Source organism: Neoarius graeffei, chromosome 1 (assembly GCF_027579695.1).
Source record: "Neoarius graeffei isolate fNeoGra1 chromosome 1, fNeoGra1.pri, whole genome shotgun sequence".
Classification (NCBI taxonomy): Eukaryota; Metazoa; Chordata; class Actinopteri; order Siluriformes; family Ariidae; genus Neoarius; species Neoarius graeffei.
Genome location: NC_083569.1, coordinates 32630272 through 32653479, shown reverse-complemented (window position 1 = coordinate 32653479; position 23208 = coordinate 32630272). Strand labels below are relative to the sequence as shown.

Here is a 23208-nt window from a genome sequence, read left to right as displayed (position 1 = left end):
CAAGATCAATGTAATTCTCCTATTTTATATTAAACTTTGGTTAAATATCTGCCACATTTTGCATTTTGTGCAATTTATTTACCTTGCGCAATACCAGAAAAATTCAGTTGAAATCCAGCCATTTGAGTTGAATTGGTCCACCTCTGAAAAAACTTGGCATTTGAATTTCCTGGGAAACATTGATTTTCGTGACGTCACGTGTGGGACGCCTCCCTCTGAATCCTACGTCAGCGCTGGTTTGTTTATGAGAAAACGACCTGGTGGTTTTCTGCAAATTTCTTCAACGTTATCACGTAATTATTAAAATGGTTAACAGATGTATCGTAGGAGGGTGTAGCAACACCAATCTTGATGGGATTAGTACTCATTGTTTCCCAAAAGACCGGACAAAGAGAGAAATGGGAGTGCTTGGGCTACGCAGGCTGTGCACTGAAACCGTGCAAAGCTCGCGCGGCCTGCTGGCGCTTCCGCAGGTGACGTCACGAATCTGGCTCCAGACTCCCTTGGGATTTTTCCAGATGCGTTTTGTTATTTTATTTTTTTCTGCTGTAGTCAGATGGCCTTGTGCAAAATTACCCTTATGGATGAGTGTGTAAACGGACATACTTTCATATAAAAAAAACAAATTGGTCCAGAATATGCACTTTAAGGCTCCAGCTTGCCTGCAACCCTGTAGAACAGGATAAAGCGGCTAGAGATGAGATGAGATGAGATCTGCACTTTAAGTACTACAACACTAACTCCAAAGTACTAACAGTGCTTCTCAAATTGTTTTATTTCTCTTATAATACATAGGGGCGGCACGGTGGTGTAGTGGTTAGCACTGTCGCCTCACAGCAAGAAGGTCCGGGTTCGAGCCCCATGGCCGGCGAGGGCCTTTCTGTGTGGAGTTTGCATGTTCTCCCCGTGTCCGCGTGGGTTTCCTCCGGGTGCTCTGGTTTCCCCCACAGTCCAAAGACATGCAGGTTAGGTTAACTGGTGACTCTAAATTGACCGTAGGTGTGAATGTGAGTGTGAATGGTTGTCTGTGTCTATGTGTCAGCCCTGTGATGACCTGGCGACTTGTCCAGGGTGTACCCCGCCTTTCGCCCGTAGTCAGCTGGGATAGGCTCCAGCTTGCCTGCAACCCTGTAGGACAGGATAAAGCGGCTACAGATAATGAGATGAGATAATACATAGGGCCAAATTACTCAATTCTGATTGGTCAATCAAGGGGGGCTTTTTTCCTTTACACGGGGCCGTATTTCTGAAATACTATTGGCTAGTTCATTGCTTGGTTACGGTTACAAAAATTAGCAAATTTTGTCAACAAACTGGCTTCCGTAAAGAAGTTCCAATAAAATTTTGTAAACCACTTTCAAGATCCTCGTGTCGTGTCGCCGTGTCATGATGAAAGATGCTTTAGAAACTGATTCAAACATGCAAGATAGTCTTGCGCCCTGATTGGTTCAGAAAACGTGAATGACAAATGTTGTGAACTTGAATGACTTCCGAAGTATGAATTTGGCCCTATATATTATAAACAAGTAATCGTATGGTTCCTCGTAAAATTAAGGATCAATTTCACTCGTGATTTCAAAGTTTTGAAATTGCCTTCATTGCTTCGCGACTCGGGCAATTTTCAAAACTTTGAAATCACTCGTGAAATTAATCCTTAATTTTACTCGGCCCCATACGATTACCTATACTTATACCACAGTGATTAGGCAACAATTACCATTTTCAGTGTATTAATCAGTGACATGACACTTCTCAACAATCTGTCATTACATTTATTCTTGTGGAACATCTGCAAGACAAGTCAAATCTAAAGGCAAAGATGGTCTACCAGTTTGACCAGTTTGGCTTGTCTTTTGGTAGCTGGTAGCTTGTCAGACTAAGCCTGATTTTTAATATTGGGTATGCTGAACATCCAGCACAAACATACAGTGGCATGCAAAAGTTTGGGCACCCTTACTGAAAATGTCTGTTACTGTGAATAGTTAAGTGAGCAGAAGATGAACTGATCACCAAAAGGCATAAAGGTAAAGACGACACATTTCAGCGTTTTCTGCAAGGTTTGTGTATTATTTTTGTTTTGTACAATTGGAGAGTGAAAAAAGAAAAGGAACACCATGCGAAAATTTGGGCACCCAATTCATTTGAGTTTTCAAGTAACTTTTACCAAGGTTCCAGACCTTAATTAGCTTATTGAGCCATGGCGTGTTCAAATTCTTCGTTAGGAAAGGTCAGATGATGCAGATTTCAAAGCCGTATAAATTCTCTGACTCCTCAAACTTATCCCTAAAATCAACAGCCATGGGCTCCTCTAAGCAACTCCCTCGCATTCTGAATAATAAAATAATTGATGCTCACAAAGCAGGAGAAGGCTACAAGAACGTAGCAAAGTGTTTTCAGGTAGCTGTTTCCTCAGACTGTGATGTTATTAAGAAATGGCAGTTAACAGAAACCGTGGCAATCAAGGTGAGGTCTGGAAGATGAAGAAAACTCTCTGAAAGAACTGCTCATTGGATTGCTATAAAGGCAAATAAAAACCCCTGTTTGACTGCAAAAGACCTTCAGAAAGATTTAGCAGACCCTGGAGTGGTGGTGCACTGTTCTACTATGCAGAGACACCTGAACAAATATGACCTTCATGGGAGAGTCATCAGAAGAAAACCTTTCCTGCGTCCTAGCCACAAAATTCAGCGTCTGAAGTTTGCAAATGAACATCTAAATAAGCCTGATGCATTTTGGAAACAAGTCCTGTGGACTGATGAAATCAAAATAGAACCTTTTGGCCACAATGTGCAAAGGTATGTTTGGAGAAAAAAGGGTGCCAAATTCCAGGAAAAGAACACCTCTCCAACTCTGAAGCATGGGTGTGGATCGATCATGCTTTGGGGTTGTGTTGCAGCCAGTGGCACAGGGCACATTTCACTGGTCGAGGGAAGCATGGATTCGAATAAATACCAGCAAATTCTGGAAGCAAACATCACACCATCTGTAGAAAAGTTGAAGTTAAAAAGAGGATGAGTCCTACAATAAGACGATGATCCAAAACACACCTCAAAATCTACAATGGAATACCTCAAGAAGCACAAGCTGAAGGTTTTGCCCTGGCCCTCACAGTCCCCTGACCTAAACATCATTGAAAATCTGTGGATAGATCTCAAAAGAGCAGTGCATGCAAGACAGCCCAAGAAACTTGTATAACTGGAAGCCTTTTGCAAGGACAAATTTGTGAAAATCCCCCAGGTAAGAACTGAAAGATTATTAGTTGGCTACAAAAAGTGTTTACAAACTGTGATACTTGCCAAAGGGGGTGTTACTAGGTACTAACCATGCAGGGTGCCCAAACTTTTGCTTTGGGCCCTTTTCCTTTTTTGTTATTTTGAAAATGTAAAAGATGAAAATAAAAACTTGTTTTTGCTTAAAATATAAAGGAAATGAGTCATCTTTAACTTTATGCCTGTTGGCGATCATTTCATCTTCAGCTTGCTTAACTGTTCACAGTAACAGCAATTTTGACCAGGGGTGCCCAAACTTTTGCATACCACTGCAATAATCAGCCAGTGTATGCAGTACCTGTAATGAACTCTGTTACTACAATGTGCAGCTGTAAATTAGCACATGATTACTTCTAATCAATTACCTCTGTTGCCTTTCTCAGATCACTGCTGTGTGTGTCAGTCCAGCTGCAGCTACCTGCCTATCTCTAACCAGGTTTGTGTGATAGTGTAGACACTTACTAACAGTCATAAATACAGCATCGTAGACCTAGATTCTCAGCTATAAAACAAACATCTGCATACATCTTTGGGAAATGAACTTGTGAGCATCATTTGAAAATTACCCACTATATTTAACTGCAGAATTTGAGTTTGGGGCGGCATGGTGGTGTAGTGGTTAGCGCTGTCGCCTCACAGCAAGAAGGTCTGGGTTCGAGCCCCGTGGCCGGCGAGGGCCTTTCTGTGCGGAGTTTGCATGTTCTCCCCGTCTCCGCGTGGGTTTCCTCCGGGTGCTCCGGTTTCCCCCACAGTCCAAAGACATGCAGGTTAGGTTAACTGGTGACTCTAAATTGACCGTAGGTGTGAATGGTTGTCTGTGTCTATGTGTCAGCCCTGTGATGACCTGGCGACTTCTCAAGGGTGTAGGGGCCTTTCGCCCGTAGTCAGCTGGGATAGGCTCCAGCTTGCCTGCGACCCTGTAGAACAGGATAAAGCGGCTAGAGATAATGAGATGAGATGAAATTTGATTTTTTTTTAAGGAAGTTGCATAATCCATCCATAAAATACGAATGGTGAACAAACAAAGCACATACTGTTTCATTTCTAAAGAAGCATCAGTAAAGCAATAGGTTTTATTTAATCATCCTTACTTAATCATGTTCTGGCTTTGGACTGGATGCAACTGTTATTTAATTATTAATGTATTTTTAATACTTATTCCACTTGTTACGTTCAGCAATTAACTACACAGCCGAGTGATTTTCTGAGGCACAGATCCAATACTGAATATCGTTATTGGGTTGGAAACTGCCATGAAGCTTTGGATTGGACTGATTTGGACTTATATAACAGAGAGCTTCCTTATGAACACAGAACACAGATAGACTTAAACCATAGTCAACATGTTCTTGATGTTTCACTTGGCAACAGTTTCTTTCAGAGAGTAGACTTGGTTATTAAAAGGATCTCAGTATTAGATTTGTGCAGTGGACATAAAGTCTGGACACAGTGTAAAAATTGCAGGGGATATTTTTTTTTTTTTTGTAAATCTCATCTCATTATCTCTAGCCGCTTTATCCTGTTCTACAGGGTCGCAGGCAAGCTGGAGCCTATCCCAGCTGACTACGGGCGAAAGGCGGGGTACACCCTGGACAAGTCTCCAGGTCATCACAGGGCCGACACATAGAGACAAACAACCATTCACACTCACACCTACGGTCAATTTAGAGTCACCAGTTAACCTAACCTGCATGTCTGTGGACTGTGGGGGAAACCGGAGCACCCGGAGGAAACCCACGCGGACACGGGGAGAACATGCAAACTCCGCACAGAAAGGCCCTCTCCGGCCACGGGGCTCGAACCCAGACCTTCTTGCTGTGAGGCGACAGCGCTAACCACTACACCACCGTGCTGCCCCGCTTACCTATTAAGTTCATAATATTTTTTGGAAAGAGTTTTAAAGTCACGCTCAACTCTAGAAAAATACACGATGATCCATTCGGGGCATTAGGTTGAGTGTTTAGACTTGTAATAGTGACATTCTTTCCAGAATAATGGTCGAGCTTGGAATCAGAATTAATATTGGACCTGATAAGATAATGCAGTCTTCTTTGCCTTTTTCCATTGTCCTTACTGTGTGACTTTACTGTTCCAGACTTTTAAAACTTTTTGATTATGTTCTTGATTGTGGTGCCATGATAGCCATTATGGAACTGATGGGTATTATAATGGGCTTGTCATGATGGTTAATCCAACCTAAGTTTCTTACTTAAGTTGGATTAGCTTGAGAAAGAAACTTGATTTTCTCTCCTGATGTGTGTGTGTTTTAAGTTAGTGTAACATGTTCTCCAATAACTGCAGCAATTATCAGGACCCTTGCTTCAACAGAAGGAAAACAGGGCAACTTATTTCATCATATAATTAAAGTTATACAGATATAATGCATTAAGTGAGTGCCTGTTTGAATTAATTAAGAATGATTGAACAATTTTTGCCCCTGTTGTTTGTCTTGTGTCCACTCCATCATCTTTGTTGAACTTGCTGAAGATGAAACCGAAGGAGCAGATGTTCTTCAGAGACCCAATAAACATCATTCATACCCAACTGGAGCATATTGCACAGGTCTATATTGTAATATATTTGTTTACAGAGTTAATATCCTCTTTGATAGCAGGCTCAAGCTTGGTACACTCTCCTTATATGTTCTAAATGAGTAACTTTCAGTTTCTATGTTTTGATGATGTTACTGCTGTTTGAAGGGAATTAATGAGATGCCATTATTAGCTATACATACAGTGGTGCTTGAAAGTTTGTGAGCCCTTTAGAATTTTCTATATTTCTGCATAAATATGACCTAAAACATCATCAGATTTTCACACAAGTCCTCAAAATAGATAAAGAGAACTCAGTTAAATAAATGAGACAAACATATTATACTTGGTCATTTATTTATTGAGGAAAGTGATCCAATATTACATATCTGTGAGTGGCAAAAGTATGTGAACCTCGAGGATTAGCAGTTAATTTGAAGGTGAAATTAGAGTCAGGTGTTTTCAATCAATGGAATGACAATCAGGTGTGAGTGGGCACCCTGTTTTATTTAAAGAACAGGGATCTATCAAAGTCTGATCTTCACATGTTTGTGGAAGTGTATCATGGCATGAACAAAGGAGATTTCTGAGGACCTCAGAAAAAGCATTGTTGATGCTCATCAGGCTGGAAAAGGTTACAAAACCATCTCTAAAGAGTTTGGACTCCACCAATCCACAGTCAGACAGATTGTGTACAAATGGAAGAAATTCAAGATCATTGTTACCCTCCCCAGGAGTGGTTGACCAACAAAGATCACTCCAAGAGCAAGGCGTGTAATAGTCGGTGAGGTCACAAAGGACCCCAGGGTAACTTCTCCAATGTTAATGTTCATGAGTCCACCATCAGGAGAACACTGAACAATAATGGTGTGCATGGCAGGGTTGCAAGGAGAAAGCCACTGCTCTCCAAAAAGAACATTGCTGCTCATCTGCAGTTTGCTAAAGATCACATGGACAAGCCAGAAGGCTATGTCCAGAAGCCAGAAGCATTATGTTTGGAGAAAGGAAAACACTGGACTCCAGCATAAGAACTTTATCCCATTTGTGAAACATGGCAGTGGTAGTATCATGCTTTGGGCCTGTTTTGCTGCATCTGGGCCAGGACGGCTTTCCATCATTGATGGAACAATGAATTCTGGATTATACCAGCGAATTCTACAGGAAAATGTCAGGACATCTGTCCATGAACTGACTCTCAAGAGAAGGTGGGTCATGCAGCAAGACAACAACCCTAAGCACACAAGTCATTCTACCAAAGAATGGTTAAAGAAGAATAAAGTTCATGTTTTGGAATGGCCAAGTCAAAGTCCTGACCTTAATCCAATCAAAATGTTGTGGAAGGACCTGAAGCGAGCAGTTCATGTAAGGAATATTTTTGTCTCATTTGTTTAACTGGGTTCTCTTTATCTACTTTTAGGACTTGTGTGAAAATCTGATGTTTTAGGTTCTATTTATGCAGAAATATAGAAAATTCTAAAGGGTTCACAAACTTTCAAGCACCACTGTAGTAATTGATTGATTTGATTGATTCATTCATTCATTCTCCTTCCACTTTTACTGGTGGGGTTTGCAGTGGCAACATACTGAGAAGCCCAGATTTCTCTGTCCCCAGCCACAGATTCCAGCTCATCCTAGGTGATCCCCAGACGTTCTCAAGCCAACTGTTTGATATAATGTCTCCATTGGGTTGAGGGTCTGCCCCGTGTCATCCTTCCAGTGGGGCATGCCTGATACACTTCTAGATAGAACTGACCAGGGGGCATTCTTGTAAGGTGCTAAAACCACCTCAACTGGCTTCACTCATTTTACTCAAACAGTGGTTCTACTCTGTGGCTACATCCACATTAATATGTTTTAGTTTTAAAACGCATCACTTTTGCTATGTTTATGCCTGGCACTACGGAGTTTTTGAGTCCCTAAAATAGAAATTTTGGAAATGCTGCTCACTCCATTTTAATTTGAAAACTCCAGGGTCACATTTTAGTCTGTACAGGAGGAAACGGAGACTTTTGGGAATGATGGTCGAGGCACCCATGTTTGCTTCTTGTTCAGTCACAATGTATTCTTCCCTGATTCATTACACTCCTATCATATGAAGGACACATTTTCAAAAGAAAACAAATGACAACAGTCTCGACTACCAGTGGAACTAAACTGCAACTAAGTAACCAACTGCAGAATAGACAATCTGCTTCCTATTTATACTGGCAAGCACATGCCCAGTGTGCGCAAATGGTCATGTGATATGTGTTTTTAGGTGTGTTATTATGGACAGAGATTATTTGTGTTATGGTATTAAACACTCATCTGGATGGAGATTGCTTTTGTTTTAAAATGGCACTTTAGAACTAAATCATATTAATGTGGACGAGGCTCTTCAAGATTGAGCAGCTCCTATCACAGAGACCAGCCCAGCCACCTTGTGGAGGATGCCTCATTACACTGCAAAAAAATTGAAAACTGAATTTGAGGAGAAAATTACTAAAGACTAGTGAAATTATCTTGCTGCATGGACAGATATTTTTACTTCATAAGACATCTTGGAACAAGTTGGTTGCAATCTAGAACTAGGTTTAATAATCTCAGAATTGGTGTCTCGTATTCTTCTAATAGGAAATGCTAGATCATTTCAACTATTTTCAAGATATTTTCACTTGCTAAGATACCATTTTTTGCAGTGTACCTCTAGCCCCCCATACTGGACACCTCTCCAACTGTGGCTGTGTTCTGATATCCTGTCAATGAAAATAACAAACAGGAGTGGAGACACAACTCACTCTCAAGTAGTCAGACACCCACCTTAAATGATATTGACTTAATACCAAGAAAGTGTATGCAACTCACACCGCATTCATGCAAAGACTGAATTGCATGAAGTAGTGATCCAGATATCCAGTACTTACGCAATACCTCTGGCAGCAAATGTCAAGGCACACAATCATAGGTCTTTTCCAAATCCACTAAAAACATGTCCACCGGATTAGCATACTCCCAGGCATCCCATAAAGCTTTACAAAATGAAATAGCTGGTCTCCTATTCCACAGCCTGGGCAGAGTCCACATTGTTCTTCCTAAATCCTAGGTTCAGTCATCGGACAGAGTCTGTTCTCTAGAACCATGGCATATACGGTACTTTTCCTGGGAGGCTGAGAAGTATGATTCTCTTGTAACAGAATCACACCCTTTGGTCCATGCAACACTATAGAGCAGTGCTTTCAACATCTCCAGCCAAATCACAATCCACCACTGCAGCTTTGTTATTGAGAAATTTCTAACCACCAATGTAACTTCAGTCACAGAAGCGGACCTCAAAACATCAGAGCTTTCTGGCACTGCATCCCGAAGAGAGGGCAGTTTCATTGATTAAGCAACTAAACGTTTCCGGTAACTTTATTCTTCTTTAACCATTCTTTGGTAGAACGACTTGTGTGCTTAGGGTCATTGTCTTGCTGCATGACCCACTTTCTCTTGAGATTCAGTTCATGCACAGATGTCCTGACATTTTCCTTTAGAATTCGCTGGTATAATTCAGAATTCGTTGTCTCATCAATGATAGCAAGCTGTCCTGGCCCAGATGCAGCAAAACAGGCCCAAAGCATGATACTACCACCACCATGTTTCACAGATGGGATAAGGTTCTTATGCTGGAATCCAGTGTTTTCCTTTCTCCAAACATAACACTTCTCATTTAAACCAAAAAGTTTTATTTTGGTCTCATCCAGCCACAAAACATTTTTCCAATAGCATTCTGGCTTGTCCACATGATCTTTAGCAAACTGCAGATGAGCAACATTGTTCTTTTTGGAGGGCAGTGACTTTCTTCTTGCAACCCTGCCATTCACACAATTGTTGTTCAGTGTCCTCCTGATGGTGGATTCATGAACATTAACATTAGCCAATGTGAGAGAGGCCTTCAGTTGCTTAGAAGTTACCCTGGGGTCGTTTGTGACCTTGACAACTATTACATGCCTTGCTCTTGGAGTGATCTTTGTTGGTCGCCCACTCCTGGGGAGGGTAACAATGGTCTTGAATGTCCTCCATTTGTACACAATCTGTCTCACTGTGGATTGGTGGAGTCCAAACTCTTGAGAGATGGTTTTGTAACCTTTTCCAGCCTGATGAGCATGAACAATGCTTTTTCTGAGGTCCTCAGAAATCTCCTTTGTTTGTGCCATGATACACTTCCACAAACATGTGTTGTGAAGATCAGACTTTGATAGATCCCTGTTCTTTAAATAAAACAGGGTGCCCACTCACACCTGACTGTCATTCCATTGATTGAAAATACCTGACTCTAATTTCACCTTCAAATTAACTGCTAATCCTCGAGGTTCACATACTTTTGCCACTCACCGATATGTAATATTGGATCATTTTCCTCAATAAATAAATGACTAAGTATAATATTTTTGTCTCATTTGTTTAACTGGGTTCTCTTTATCTACTTTTAGGACTTGTGTGAAAAGCTGATGATGTTTTAGGTCATTTATGCAGAAATATAGAAAATTCTAAAGGGTTCACAAACTTTCAAGCACCACTGTAACTTTATTTACATTGCAATATCTGCAACAAGTTGTATTTGGTGGGTGGCTCTGTTCTAGGACCTCCGTGCCCTTCCACATGTGTACGTGGAAATCCTTGGGGTAGGGAGAGCACACCTCCCTGCCCTACCACGTGCCTACATGGAAAGGCTAAAACAGGGAGAGCCTCAGCAAAACCCCCCATAAAGTACAGAACAGAGCAGGCATCAATGACAGCAGAAATTACATTGATTAAGGTCGGAATATAGGACCTCACTGCCCTTCCACATGCAGATGTGGAAAGCCTTGAGGCTGGGAGAGCACAACTCCCTGACCTTCCATGTGCCTGTATGGAACAGCTAAAGCAGGGAGGGTGGCAACAAAGGAAATGGCATGGATTATGGGACCTCCCTGCCCTTTCACATGCCTACGTGGAAAGCCTTGAGGCAGGAAGAACATGTGCCTGCATGGAATGGCTAAAGTTTTGTATGGGATGAGTAGCTGCAGACTGGTCAGAGCGCTCATGCTGACTCCTGTCCACCAAGGAAAGTGCCTACAATAGGCATATGAGCATCAGAACTGGACCATGGAGCAGTGGAAGAAGGTGGTCTGGATTGGGTTGTGAGCAGGCATCAATGATACAGAAATTACATTGATTTAAGTCAGACAGCATAAAAGGGGAGGAGGTGGGGTGGAGATGGGTTGCAAAATGGCTTGCAGAGGAAGCAGCAAAGGTAGGCAGGTTAAAGCAGCTTAAATAAGGCACTCTATGAAAGATATGACAATAGAACGCATAGAAGGGAATCAGCTGAGCTGACAGCTGATGTGGGGTGGCTTGAGATCAGCTGCAGTCAGCTGATGTAGCTGGGATTGAGGGCTGAGCTTGACTTCATGGCCTGCCAGAACTACGCTATGCTCAATTTCTGTCAGGACCACTTTCGTCAAGGAACTTATTTACATTGCAATATTTGCAACAAGTTGTATTTGGTGGGTGACTCTGTACTAGGACCTCCCTGCCCTTCCATGTGCATACATGGAAAGCCTTGTGGCAGGGAGAGCACACCTCCCTGCCCTACCATGTGCCTACATGGAAAGGCTAAAGCAGGGAGAGTCGCAGCAAAACCCCCAAAAACCACCACACCAGGCAGACCTCCCTGGCCTTCCATGCTTTCATGGAAGAGCCAGCAGGAGGAGCTCACTGAACTATTAAGTAGGAAGCAAGTTAAACCAAGATGAAATATGGTGAGGCGAGTTGAAGCTTCGTAGATTGCTAGTTGGGGTAACATAGCTCGTAGGTTTATACAGTGAGCCTGAGCAGGTATGTCATACATTTATTGTTTAACCAAGTGCAGTTTGAATGAATGGGGCAGGTCAGGCTAGATGGCCCTGCCTCTGGGCACAGTTAGTGAATTCTGAAGTTCAAAGTGGGACAAGAATCGGCTATTGTTGTCCAAGCCTGGAATATGGGCTGTTCAAACGATGGAAACATCCAACGCAGAGGACCATATGCGGTGCGTCACAAATCTATTAATAACAGAACTGAGGAGCACCCTTGTTAATGATGTTTACAGCTGCCTCATTGTCACAAAAACAGGATTTGCTTCTTGGCCAGTGTTTACCCCACAAATGATGAGCCACACAATTGGGTAGATTCCATTAGAGCAGTGGAAGAAGTGCTAACTGGCAAGGATGACAATCTTTTGGCATGCATCAACAAACTGCTGATTATTGAACACAAACCAACCCCACCCACCCACCCCCAAACCAGTGGAAGGGGTTGCATCTGTGAACAACTTAATTGCTAATGGAGATTCCAGGTTTTCATTATAGAAGAATGAGATATTGTTCCATTTATCCAACAAAAACCAGAACCGACATTCAGATCTGCAGCCTGTATCCAAGCTCAACGTATCATGGAGTTCTCTTCAGATTTAGAGAGGTCAAGAAGCCTGGATACAAAGGAGCATCCCCAGGGAATAACATGCATGCATAAATAAGATGCCCAAATATAGAAACAATTCCCTCTTTGAAAAGGCTATTGCCTCCTGCTCTTCTCATGACCTCTCTGTGCAATTTGATTTTTTCGAGAGGCAGTGAAGCTTGTATCCGGTTGCTGTCTAAGGTGATGCCTAGAAATTCTATAGTCTGGAGAGGGCCTGATGTTTTCTCTTCAGATAGCGGAATACCCACCCAATTTGTAAATATATGTTGAGCTTTGAGATGCATTGGTTAAAGGTACGAAAAAGGAACAGCTGGAGGACCAAATTGCAACTCATTAGGTCAATTGGCAATAGGTCATTAACATGACTGGGTATAAAAAGAGCATCTTGGAGTGGCAGCGGCTCTCAGAAGTAAAGATGGGAAGAGGATCACCAATCCCCCTAATTCTGCGCCAACAAATAGTGGAGCAATATCAGAAAGGAGTTCGACAGTGTAAAATTGCAAAGAGTTTGAACATATCATCATCTACAGTGCATAATATCATCAAAAGATTCAGAGAATCTGGAAGAATCTCTGTGTGTAAGGGTCAAGGCCGGAAAACCATACTGGGTGCCCGTGATCTTCTGGCCCTTAGACGACACTGCATCGCATACAGGCATGCTTCTGTATTGGAAATCACAAAATGGGCTCAGGAATATTTCCAGAGAACATTATCTGTGAACACAATTCACCGTGCCATCCGCCGTTGCCAGCTAAAACTCTATAGTTCAAAGAAGAAGCCGTATCTAAACATGATCCAGAAGCGCAGACGTCTTCTCTGGGCCAAGGCTCATTTAAAATGGACTGTGGCAAAGTGGAAAACTGTTCTGTGGTCAGACAAATCAAAATTCGAAGTTATGGAAATCAGGGATGCCGTGTCATTCGGACTAAAGAGGAGAAGGACGACCCGAGTTGTTATCAGCGCTCAGTTCAGAAGCCTGCATCTCTGATGGTATGGGGTTGCATTAGTGCGTGTGGCATGGGCAGCTTACACATCTGGAAAGACACCATCAATGCTGAAAGGTATATCCAGGTTCTAGAGCAACATATGCTCCCATCCAGATGACGTCTCTTTCAGGGAAGACCTTGCATTTTCCAACATGACAATGCCAAACCACATACTGCATCAATTACAGCATGATGGCTGCGTAGAAGAAGGGTCCGGGTACTGAACTGGCCAGCCTGCAGTCCAGATCTTTCACCCATAGAAAACATTTGGCGCATCATAAAACGGAGCAACTAGAATCCTACATTAGACAAGAATGGGTTAACATTCCTATCCCTAAACTTGAGGAACTTGTCTCCTCAGTCCCCAGACGTTTACAGACTGTTGTAAAGAGAAAAGGGGATGTCTCACAGTGGTAAACATGGCCTTGTCCCAACTATTTTGAGATGTGTTGTTGTCATCAAATTTAAAATCGCCTAATTTTTCTCTTTAAATGATACATTTTCTCAATTTAAACATTTGATATGTCATCTATGTTCTATTCTGAATAAAATATAGAATTTTGAAACTTCCACATCATTGCATTCCGTTTTTATTTACAATTTGTACTTTATCCCAACTTTTTTGGAATCGGGGTTGTAGAAATACATCCTATCTCTACATTTAGCCAAATAAATGCCAATGCGAATGGTGTAAAGAGAGAACAGTCACCTTATCCTGCCTTGAACCCAGGTCTACAGGATACCAAACCTGCACCCTGACCACAACATCAAAGAGCCAGGCTCATTGGTAGGGCAGTCAGAGCACATACTCAACTGTAGTGACTGGCATTCTGTCACACATGACATGAATGAGACTATTGATACTTTGAGCTTCATCATTAGAGCAGATAAATCAATTATTAGGTGTTTTTCCCCCCTCTCCCCAAAGTATTTACAGGGAGCTGTACCTATAGGGTTAGTGTGAGTTGTCAGATTGAGTAGTTGGGTGATGATGTCATTGTTCTGCAATGCAGGAGCTGGCTCCGTGGCTAATTTGGGAGCACGGAGGATGTAAACAAACCTGCTGCTGCTGGGAAATGCAAACTTGTAGAGGGAGCTGACTGGACTTCAGGGCTTGGATTCTGGAGTTCATCGTGGCAAGTGACGCTGGATGCTGGACAAGGCTGACAAGGAGTTATTTGGGTCTGCAGGTGCGGCTGCTGGCTTAGACTCGCGCTCTCTTGGGCGGTGGAGTGGCTGGAGCTGAGACTGTGCAGAGGTGCAGGCAGTGTCTTTCTTTTTCAGCGGCTCCCCTAGGAGCAGAGGAGCTGAAAAGATCTGTAGCTGGGGACTCAATGCAGATGCCCCCCGCAACAATGCAAACAGTTCCTCAAGAGAAGCTCTGACCAGAGCAGTGATGCTATTTATTAACAAGATTTCCAGGAGCCTGGGTGCAGGCCATTTGTTAATCCTGGGAGCAGAAGACTTCTACTTGCCAAATGAAAGCTCTGGTGAATGGAAATGGTGCTCTCTTGCAAAATGGCTTACAGAGGAAGCAGTAAAGGTAGACAGTTTAAATAAGGCGCTATATGAGAGATATGCCAATAGAATGCATAGAAGGGAATCAGCTGAGCTGACAGGTGATGTGGGCTGGCTTGAGATCAGCTGATGTAGCTGGATTGATGGCTGAGCTTGACTTCATGGCCTGCCAGAATGACGCTATGCTCGATTTCTGTTCAGATTTTTATATCAAAAATCTGCCAATTAGTGTGCAGGAGACTGAATTCTCATGATGCTACATTCATTTTCCTTGATACAATATTTTATTATATAACTTTTATACATGGGCGGCACGGTGGTGTAGTGGTTAGCGCTGTCGCCTCACAGCAAGAAGGTCCTGGGTTCGAGCCCCATGGCTGGCGAGGGCCTTTCTGTGTGGAGTTTGCATGTTCTCCTCATGTCCGCGTGGGTTTCCTCCGGGTGCTCCGGTTTCCCCCACAGTCCAAAGACATGCAGGTTAGGTTAACTGGTGACTCTAAATTGACCGTAGGTGTGAATGTGAGTGTGAATGGTTGTCTGTGTCTATGTGTCAGCCCTGTGATGACCTGGTGACTTGTCCAGGGTGTACCCCGCCTTTCACCCGTAGTCAGCTGGGATAGGCTCCAGCTTGCCTGCGACCCTGTAGAACAGGATAAAGCGGCTAGAGATAATGAGATGAGATGAACTTTTATACATTAAATATTAATAGTATTGTACGTTATACATAAAATTTTAATAATTCTTTTTCTTTATAAAATATGGCAAAAACTTTAACCTTTTCACTACTGCGTAACTTCAAACACAGGGATTTCCCTACTACAATGAGACCAGATTACCGGTTTGCAATGATGAAAGGGTTAATTATGATCTTTTTGTTTGGAAGCTTATATTATTAAGAATAGCTTTGTATCTGAATTTTGCAGGCTTCTGTAAATTTTTGGAAATGTATGTAACATAATAAAATTGGTATATGTGAAGTAAGGCCTAAGTAAGCACTGCACATTATTTGGGTTTCAACTTTCATTCTAAAAGGTGTTTTTTGTTGTTGTTGTTGTTTTTTTTTAGATTGCAACATTCCAGAGAAAACAGAAAGAGCGAGTCATAGCCTTCCACAAACACAAATGTATGGAGATGGAAAGAAAACTAAAGGAAGTCAATGAACAGTGCCACAGGTGCAAGGAGTGACCTTCCAGTTTATTATGAAGAAACAGTATTCTCTAGTCTAAAATTTGGATCCAATATGGCACTTTATTTGTTTTATCTCTTGTGTTATAGTCTGGTGATTAGTGGGAATGACAAATAAGAGCAATGTATAGCAGGCTTATATTTATTATTGACTGCAGTGTGTAGAAGTATGAAAATTCGGACCAGTAAAAATACATGTTCCTATTGAGCCATGAAGTTCTTACTTATTTTCTGCGCTTATCTTTGTGTTTAGGCAGGTGTCAGAGCTCAGGAAAGAGAATGCTGAACTTAAGAAGCCTCTTTCCCAAAGGAGGGTGAGAGAGACTTATGTTTGTGTGTACTAGGTTTTGTTGTTTAAAAACAAACAAACAAAAAACCTGGAAAATATTAGAATCTGTCTCTCTCCTCATGCACAGGTATCTCCTGGAACGTTTAAGGCTAATGGGTATTATCAGTACTTTTTCATTTTAAATTAGTATTTGTGTATAGTGTGTAATTCTACAGCAGTAATGAAAATATAAATAATAATCCTGTTTCTTTCATTAATTCTTTTTTTGTTTGTTTGTTTGTTTGTTTATCCATGGAAGGATTCCAAGAATGACATTACCAGTGGCTGTCACATCTCCAGGTATTTAGTGACTGAATGGCCTAACAGGGATTTTTTTTTTTTTTTCTGGCTTGAATTGAATCAGGTAACAGACTAGTGAAGCAGGGATTGGGTTCAATTAGATTTAAAAACTCTGGGATTTTATCGATCATATTTATATAAACCATAAGCTGCAAAATGCCTATAATGTAATTTAGGAAACTGTTGAGTTGATTTAATGTTCCAGACCCAATACAACATAATTTAGAATATTGTGTGGACACAAGTGTTTTAATGGGAAATACACCACTTGTATTTTTCATATGAACTACATCTGGGACATGAAGAACCAAAACCGTGACATAACATCTCTGTCTGTCACTTGTGAGGATATCGATGAATTGTTTTGATAAATTTGGGTACTTTTTATTTGTGAATGTGTATATATAATCAAAAGAAAATCACACGGTGGCTTGAAGATATGAAGTTTATCTTCTTGTGTTGAAAAACATGCATTTTTTTAATATGAAATACATTGCGGATCTGAGTAATATATTTAAATATTATTGGCTGGCTTTTTTCATGGTATGTTAGATATATTCCATTCAGCTAGCATGATATTGAACAAGTCGAAGGCAAATTCAGTATCATGAATGGAATGGAATATACCTGATGTACCACGAAAAAAAAACCCCAGCCAATATTATTATTATTATACATACACTTTCTCTTTTCCAGTTTTTCGATGTCCGTTGGGCCTTCTAGGTCTTCAGAGAAGGCCCAAACATATCAGCGTTCTCGAAGGCCATTGCTAGCTTCACTGCGAGTCAGCACCATCAGCGCAGCAGTGAAGTGACCTTCAAGCCAGTGTAGCATTTATCAGTAGTGTTAGCAAATGCTAATAAAGTGGTCATGCCAATGCTATTGAGAGCACATAGCACAGGCTAACGCTCGAGAAACTAAGATTTCTGTTTCCAGACTCTTCTTCCACGCACGCTCGCCACAGTATTTTTCATTCAGACTTAAGTATTCATTTCCCTATGTAATTTATTTAGTTACTTTGAAAATCAACATTGACATCTACACACAATGGAGCTACCTGGCAGCCTGCCACTAATCCTTTGCCTTGTTGCTTTTTTTTTTTTGCTAAGTTTTGGCTGAGCTGAAGTCCCAGCTTTAATAGTAACAGTTTGCCACTGCTTATAAATGTGTGTGAAGAATACCTAATGAAGTTTTGGTAGACTTTCAAGTAGAGCTGGGCAAAAAAATCCGATTTTCGATTTTAATCGATGTTTTTCCCCCTACTAAAAATCAAACTAAAGATGACAAAGAAATGGTTCAAAACAAGTTGTACCTTTATTTTGTTTTCACTTAAATTTCCCCTTTGGGGTTAAAGTGCAACCAGAAGCCAAAAAACAAGCTTGTAGATGAGATGGCAGACCATGCCATTGTAAACAGTGAGAACATACAGTAACTTTTAGAAAGCTTTCTCCAACATAGCTTAGTTTCAAACTGGCACTGACACAATGCACCCTCAAACTTAAAAAAAAAATGCCCCCTCAAAAAAAAATGTTATTTACCAGCTGGGAGGTCCGTATCGTGAAATACCGTGACCTAGGTCTTGAAAGTACTGACCGAGGCCGAGATCACGGTATTTCACCATACGGACTGACCTTAAGCTGGTAAATAATATATATATATTTTTTTCTTTACCAAATTCTAACAGAAAATGAAAGCGCTCGAAAGGGAAAACCGAGCTGAGCCGCCATTTTGAATCCTTATTCACGGCTGTAATGCAAATTGCTTCCTCCTCAGTATACAAGTGCACTTCCATGGCAGGAAAAAAAACTAGATTTTGCCACCTATGTAGTCCCCTATTTATACAAATAGGAGTCATTCAGTTAGCGCTGTCACCTCACAGCAAGAAGGTCCGGGTTCGAGCCCCGTGGCCGGCGAGGGCCTTTCTGTGCGGAGTTTGCATGTTCTCCCCGTGTCCGCGTGGGTTTCCTCCGGGTGCTCCGGTTTCCCCCACAGTCCAAAGACATGCAGGTTAGGTTAACTGGTGACTCTAAATTGACCGTAGGTGTGAATGTGAGTGTGAATGGTTGTCTGTGTCTATGTGTCAGCCCTGCGATAACCTGGCGACTTGTCCAGGGTGTACCCCGCCTTTCACCCGTAGTCAGCTGGGATAGGCTCCAGCTTGCCTGCGACCCTGTAGAACAGGATAAAGCGGCTAGAGATAATGAGATGAGAAATAAAGCCATTTGGTGAAACTTTGAAGAAGAGGTTGTACTGGTTTAAAGTTTTTACCTAACGTAATATTATGTATGAGGATAACATGGTCCAAAATGGGCCTCATTAACTAATGAGATCAAACTGTTAGCAAGTTAGAGGTTTTTAGCTTTCTCCTGAAATGTTTTCTTTTATTTCTTCTTCCTCAGGGTAGTAAAACTCGCTTTCGCTGTGAACACTGTCGTTATCGCTATCCATGCTGTAAAATTAATGCTATTCTCCTGAGAAATGCTGGCAAAAATTTATAAGATTTTTGATAATCTTATAAATAGCTCTTATTAAAAAAAAAGATAAATGTTGACAAAAATTGCTACTATGTTTGTTGTTGTTGTGAACAAGCGAGTCGCCAGAGGTCTGTAACTGGGGTAGGATACAGACCTGCTCGCCAGCCAATCAGAGCGCAGGATTTGGACCGCGAAAAAAATAATTCCCGATATTTCACTCCTATGATGTCACTCCCAGTGTTTTCCTGCTGACTGGATGCATGTTGTCAAAATGGTGAACTGGTTCAAAATTTAAATTCTTTTGATTAACTATTTTTTGTGGATGTCTCCATATAATATAAAGAACACTACACAGTGGCATGAAGATATGAAGTTTTTCTTCTTGTGTTGCAAATATTTTCACTCTTTCACTTTGCTCACTCATGACTATGTTCACCACTCGAAGATAAACTTCATATCTTCATGCAACCATGTAATATACACTATTTATGGCACAGTACATGCATTTTTCATGTCACCAGCATATTTTAGATGTATTGTGCTGTATTTCACTACATCTGAATAAGGGCCAGTATGGCTGTTAAATTACAGATTACTGATACCAGAGAGTGCAGTGGGAAAAACTGACTTTCTTTGAATTCTTTGTTGAGGAAAACCCCTGCTATGCCATGTGTGTATGTTTGACTCAATAAATGTTTGTGTTTATAGGAGACATAGTATTATATTATAGCTTTCTTTTCCATTTCTCAAAGTCACTCCCCGCTCCAGGACTGTAAGGTAGATAACATTTAATTGAGCCAACCACTTTTAATTATTTCATTCATTTTAGTATTGTTATTTTAATGACTCACTTTACAGGCAGTGCTCTTTTGGAAATAAAATAGTGGATCTTTGTTCACTTTTGATAGTCACTCAGGTTCTGGTGATACCATGGAAAGGTTTCGACACTTCAGACACAGCATGGCAGTACGTTTTTAATTGTTTTTTTACAGAATTATCCTGTTTACTGTTACCTTTTTTCCTTTTTATAATTTTTTTATTCATTTTCATGTGAAAGTCTCCACTGGATTCAGCCACCCCTGTATCCTCCCTGAGTTCACTGAATGAGCATGGATTTAGTAAGTTGTGATTACTTTCAAAGGCTACATTGAAATAACTGCTTCAAGTAAATGAACACATTTAATTTACACCATTTAATTAACTTGTGCACAAGATAATCAAATTTCACTTGGTTGCCAACCAACAAATTGATCTTCTTAAGCCACTGTAATTAAAAAAAATTACAGCAGATTTTTTAATAGGTTGTCATATAAGCATTTCAGGTTTTATCTTTGAACAAACTTGAAAATCTCAAACAAACATGAATGTCTATGAGCACCCTTTAAAATAGAATTGAAATTTATGCCTATACATATCATGCGATCAAATATTTATCTAAACGATCGTCTTAACATAAAGAACTGGTTAAGGATTTGCTTGTGTTTCTCAGAAATATGAGCAGTGACACAAAAGATGTCAATGTATTTATTGCATGTCCAGTGAAACACATCTCTTGTCCAGTGACATATGTTTGCAGCAGTAACTAGAAAAGCACTCGGAGAGCGCAGACCTCCGCCAAGAATCCTTTAAAAAAATCCGGGATCCAGAAGGTGATCCGGATCACCGCCAACATTTAATGGATTGTTACTTGTGCCCAGTCACACCTCTGGAAAAATTTCAGAGCAATCTGTTCATTACTTTTTCTGTAATGTTGCTAACAGACAAACCAACCAACAAACCAAAGCTACTGAAAACATAACCTCCTTGGCGGAGGTAATAATAATAACTAGAATGCATTTCCGGAGAAAATGCGAAAGTGTGCTTCCTCAGGTGCGCTGCCATGGCGACCCGGCAAGAGAGGCGACTGCACGCCCACACGACAAGTTTTGTGTCAACATGCGAAAGTTTGGCCAAAACACAAGGCGGATTCTCATACGGAGATGACAGGCTGGCAAGGTTCTTTACAGGGACATCCCAGAGCATCACTAACATGAAAATGTAGATGTAATTCTAAATCCGTAAAGAGATATGACCCAAAACACGTTTTTGCTCATTGTGGCGCCCCCTAGTGGCCAAATAACACCAAATTTGATGAGGGTACATGAAGTGGTGCCGAAAGTCATCTCAACAAATATAGTCTTGATAAGTCAAAGCGTTTCTGAGATATGAGCCAAAATACGTTTTTGCTAATTGTGACTCCCCCTAGTGGCCAAATGACATCATATTTGATAAGGGTAGTTTGGATGGTGTCCAAAGTCATGCCACTAAATATGGTTTTGATACATCAAAGTGTTTCCGTGATATGAGCTCACTTCCTGTTTGGTGGCTTCGCCATCGATTTTGATTGGCTGCCACGGGCGAACGCTTTGACGTATGAGAGCGAAACGTATATCATTCATTAGGCATAGACTGGAGATCATGTGTGCCAAGTTTCGTGATGATCGGACAAAACATGCAGTCAGGGTCACTCTACCTTCACTTTGGACAAAATTCAAAATGGCGGAAAATCTAATTAGGCGGAGAATAACGTCATAGGGTGCGTTGGAATCGTCTAGCTCCAAGGATTCCAACGGCACCAGACTTATGAAAATCGGACATCAAAAGTTACATGCATGATCAAAAGTTACGTGCATGAACGCATGTAAGTCTGGGTCCACTCCTCTATCAGTGTACCAAGTTTCATGACTTTACACCTTATGGTTTGGCCTACAGAAGGAAAAATCTGTTTTTTGCGTCACGCGCCCATTCATTTCAATGGGGAAAAATTAATCCTTTAAAAAATTCCGGGATCCAGAAGGTGATCCGGATCACCGCCAAAATTTAATGGATTGTTACTTGTGCCCAGTCACACCTCTGGAAAAAATTTCAGAGCAATCCGTTCATTACTTTTTCCGTAATGTTGTTAACAGACAAACCAACCAACAAACCAACGCTACCGAAAACATAACCTCCTTGGCGGAGGTAATAATATTGCTCTCATCAGTAATCATGCAGTCTTCTCATTTTCAGGAACACCCACCTCTGTTAACACTCCAGTGAGGTAAAAAAAAAAACAAAAAAACACAAGTTCAAATTTGACATAAGTTTAATGAAGTAAATTGCTTTCTTTTTTATTTGTTTAGGTCAGACCATGTAACTCCAAACGTTTTTCAGTTCCCGTTGTTGCCTGGGGCAACATTTCAATCTCCCCAGCCATGGAATGTATAATGGTCAGGTATCTAAACAAGACATGTCATATCAACCTGGTTGGTTGTAAACGTGACACCTAGAGATCACATTAGTTTCAATGAAATTAGATTGCAGCGAAAGTGGTTTTCATGTATCCTTATTTCAGTTTGTTTGTTTCTGAGAAGGGAATGGGTAGGATGACGACAAACTTAACTGCAGTTCTGCAGGTTAAAGACTAATTTGAAGCAAATGGAAATGTGTGTTATTTGTTGTTTATGTACCATTGTAATACCTATCTTTATAAAAAGGAAGGTTTTGAAATTCAAGTTTTGAAGTTCTTTTCTGAAGGCCAGAAGAAAACATGCCACTTTGGTTTCTGAGAGTAATTATGAAACAGATTCTAGATATAACTAGACCTTTCAGGAATTTCAGGAACATATGAGGCTTATACACTCATTGGCCACTTTATTAGGTACACCCATCCACCTGTTGTTTTATGCAGTTATCTAATCAGCCAGTCCCTTGGCAGCAGCACAGTGCATAAAATCATGCAGATACAAATCAAGAGCTTCAGTTAATGTTCACTTCAAACATCAGAATGGGGAAAAATTGTGATCTCAAATGTGACTTTCACTGTGGCGTACATAGGTGTTGGTGCCAGATGGACTGGTTTGAGTATTTCAGAAACTGCTGATCTCCTGGGGTTTTCACACACAAGTCTCTAGAATTTACACAGAATGGTACGAAAAACAAAAAAAAACATTGAGTGAGTGACAGTTCTGTGGGTGGAAACACCTTGTTGATAAGAGAAGTCAGAGGAAAATGGCCAGATTGGTTTGAGCTGCCAGGAAGGATATAGTAATTCACAACCATGATAAGCAGAAAAGTATCTCAGCATGGAACAGCAGAAGACCATATTGGCTTCCACTCCTGCCAGCCAAAAACAGG

General features: G+C 41.1%; 1 protein-coding gene across 1 annotated transcript in view; it reads left to right on the top strand.

Annotated features, from left to right (window-relative positions):
- The window catches only part of LOC132887232 (RING finger protein 212B-like), a 28376-nt gene extending 6077 nt beyond the window's left edge, over positions 1-22299 (top strand). The window contains exons 2-12 of the mRNA XM_060922742.1: positions 3653-3705; positions 5757-5831; positions 15832-15938; positions 16205-16265; positions 16368-16396; positions 16539-16579; positions 19806-19830; positions 19962-20019; positions 20111-20171; positions 22102-22132; positions 22215-22299. Of these exons, the coding sequence (XP_060778725.1) occupies positions 3653-3705; positions 5757-5831; positions 15832-15938; positions 16205-16265; positions 16368-16396; positions 16539-16579; positions 19806-19830; positions 19962-20019; positions 20111-20171; positions 22102-22132; positions 22215-22299 (626 nt within the window). The remainder of the gene's footprint in view (positions 1-3652; positions 3706-5756; positions 5832-15831; positions 15939-16204; positions 16266-16367; positions 16397-16538; positions 16580-19805; positions 19831-19961; positions 20020-20110; positions 20172-22101; positions 22133-22214) is intronic.
- The last annotated feature ends 909 nt before the right edge of the window (positions 22300-23208 follow it).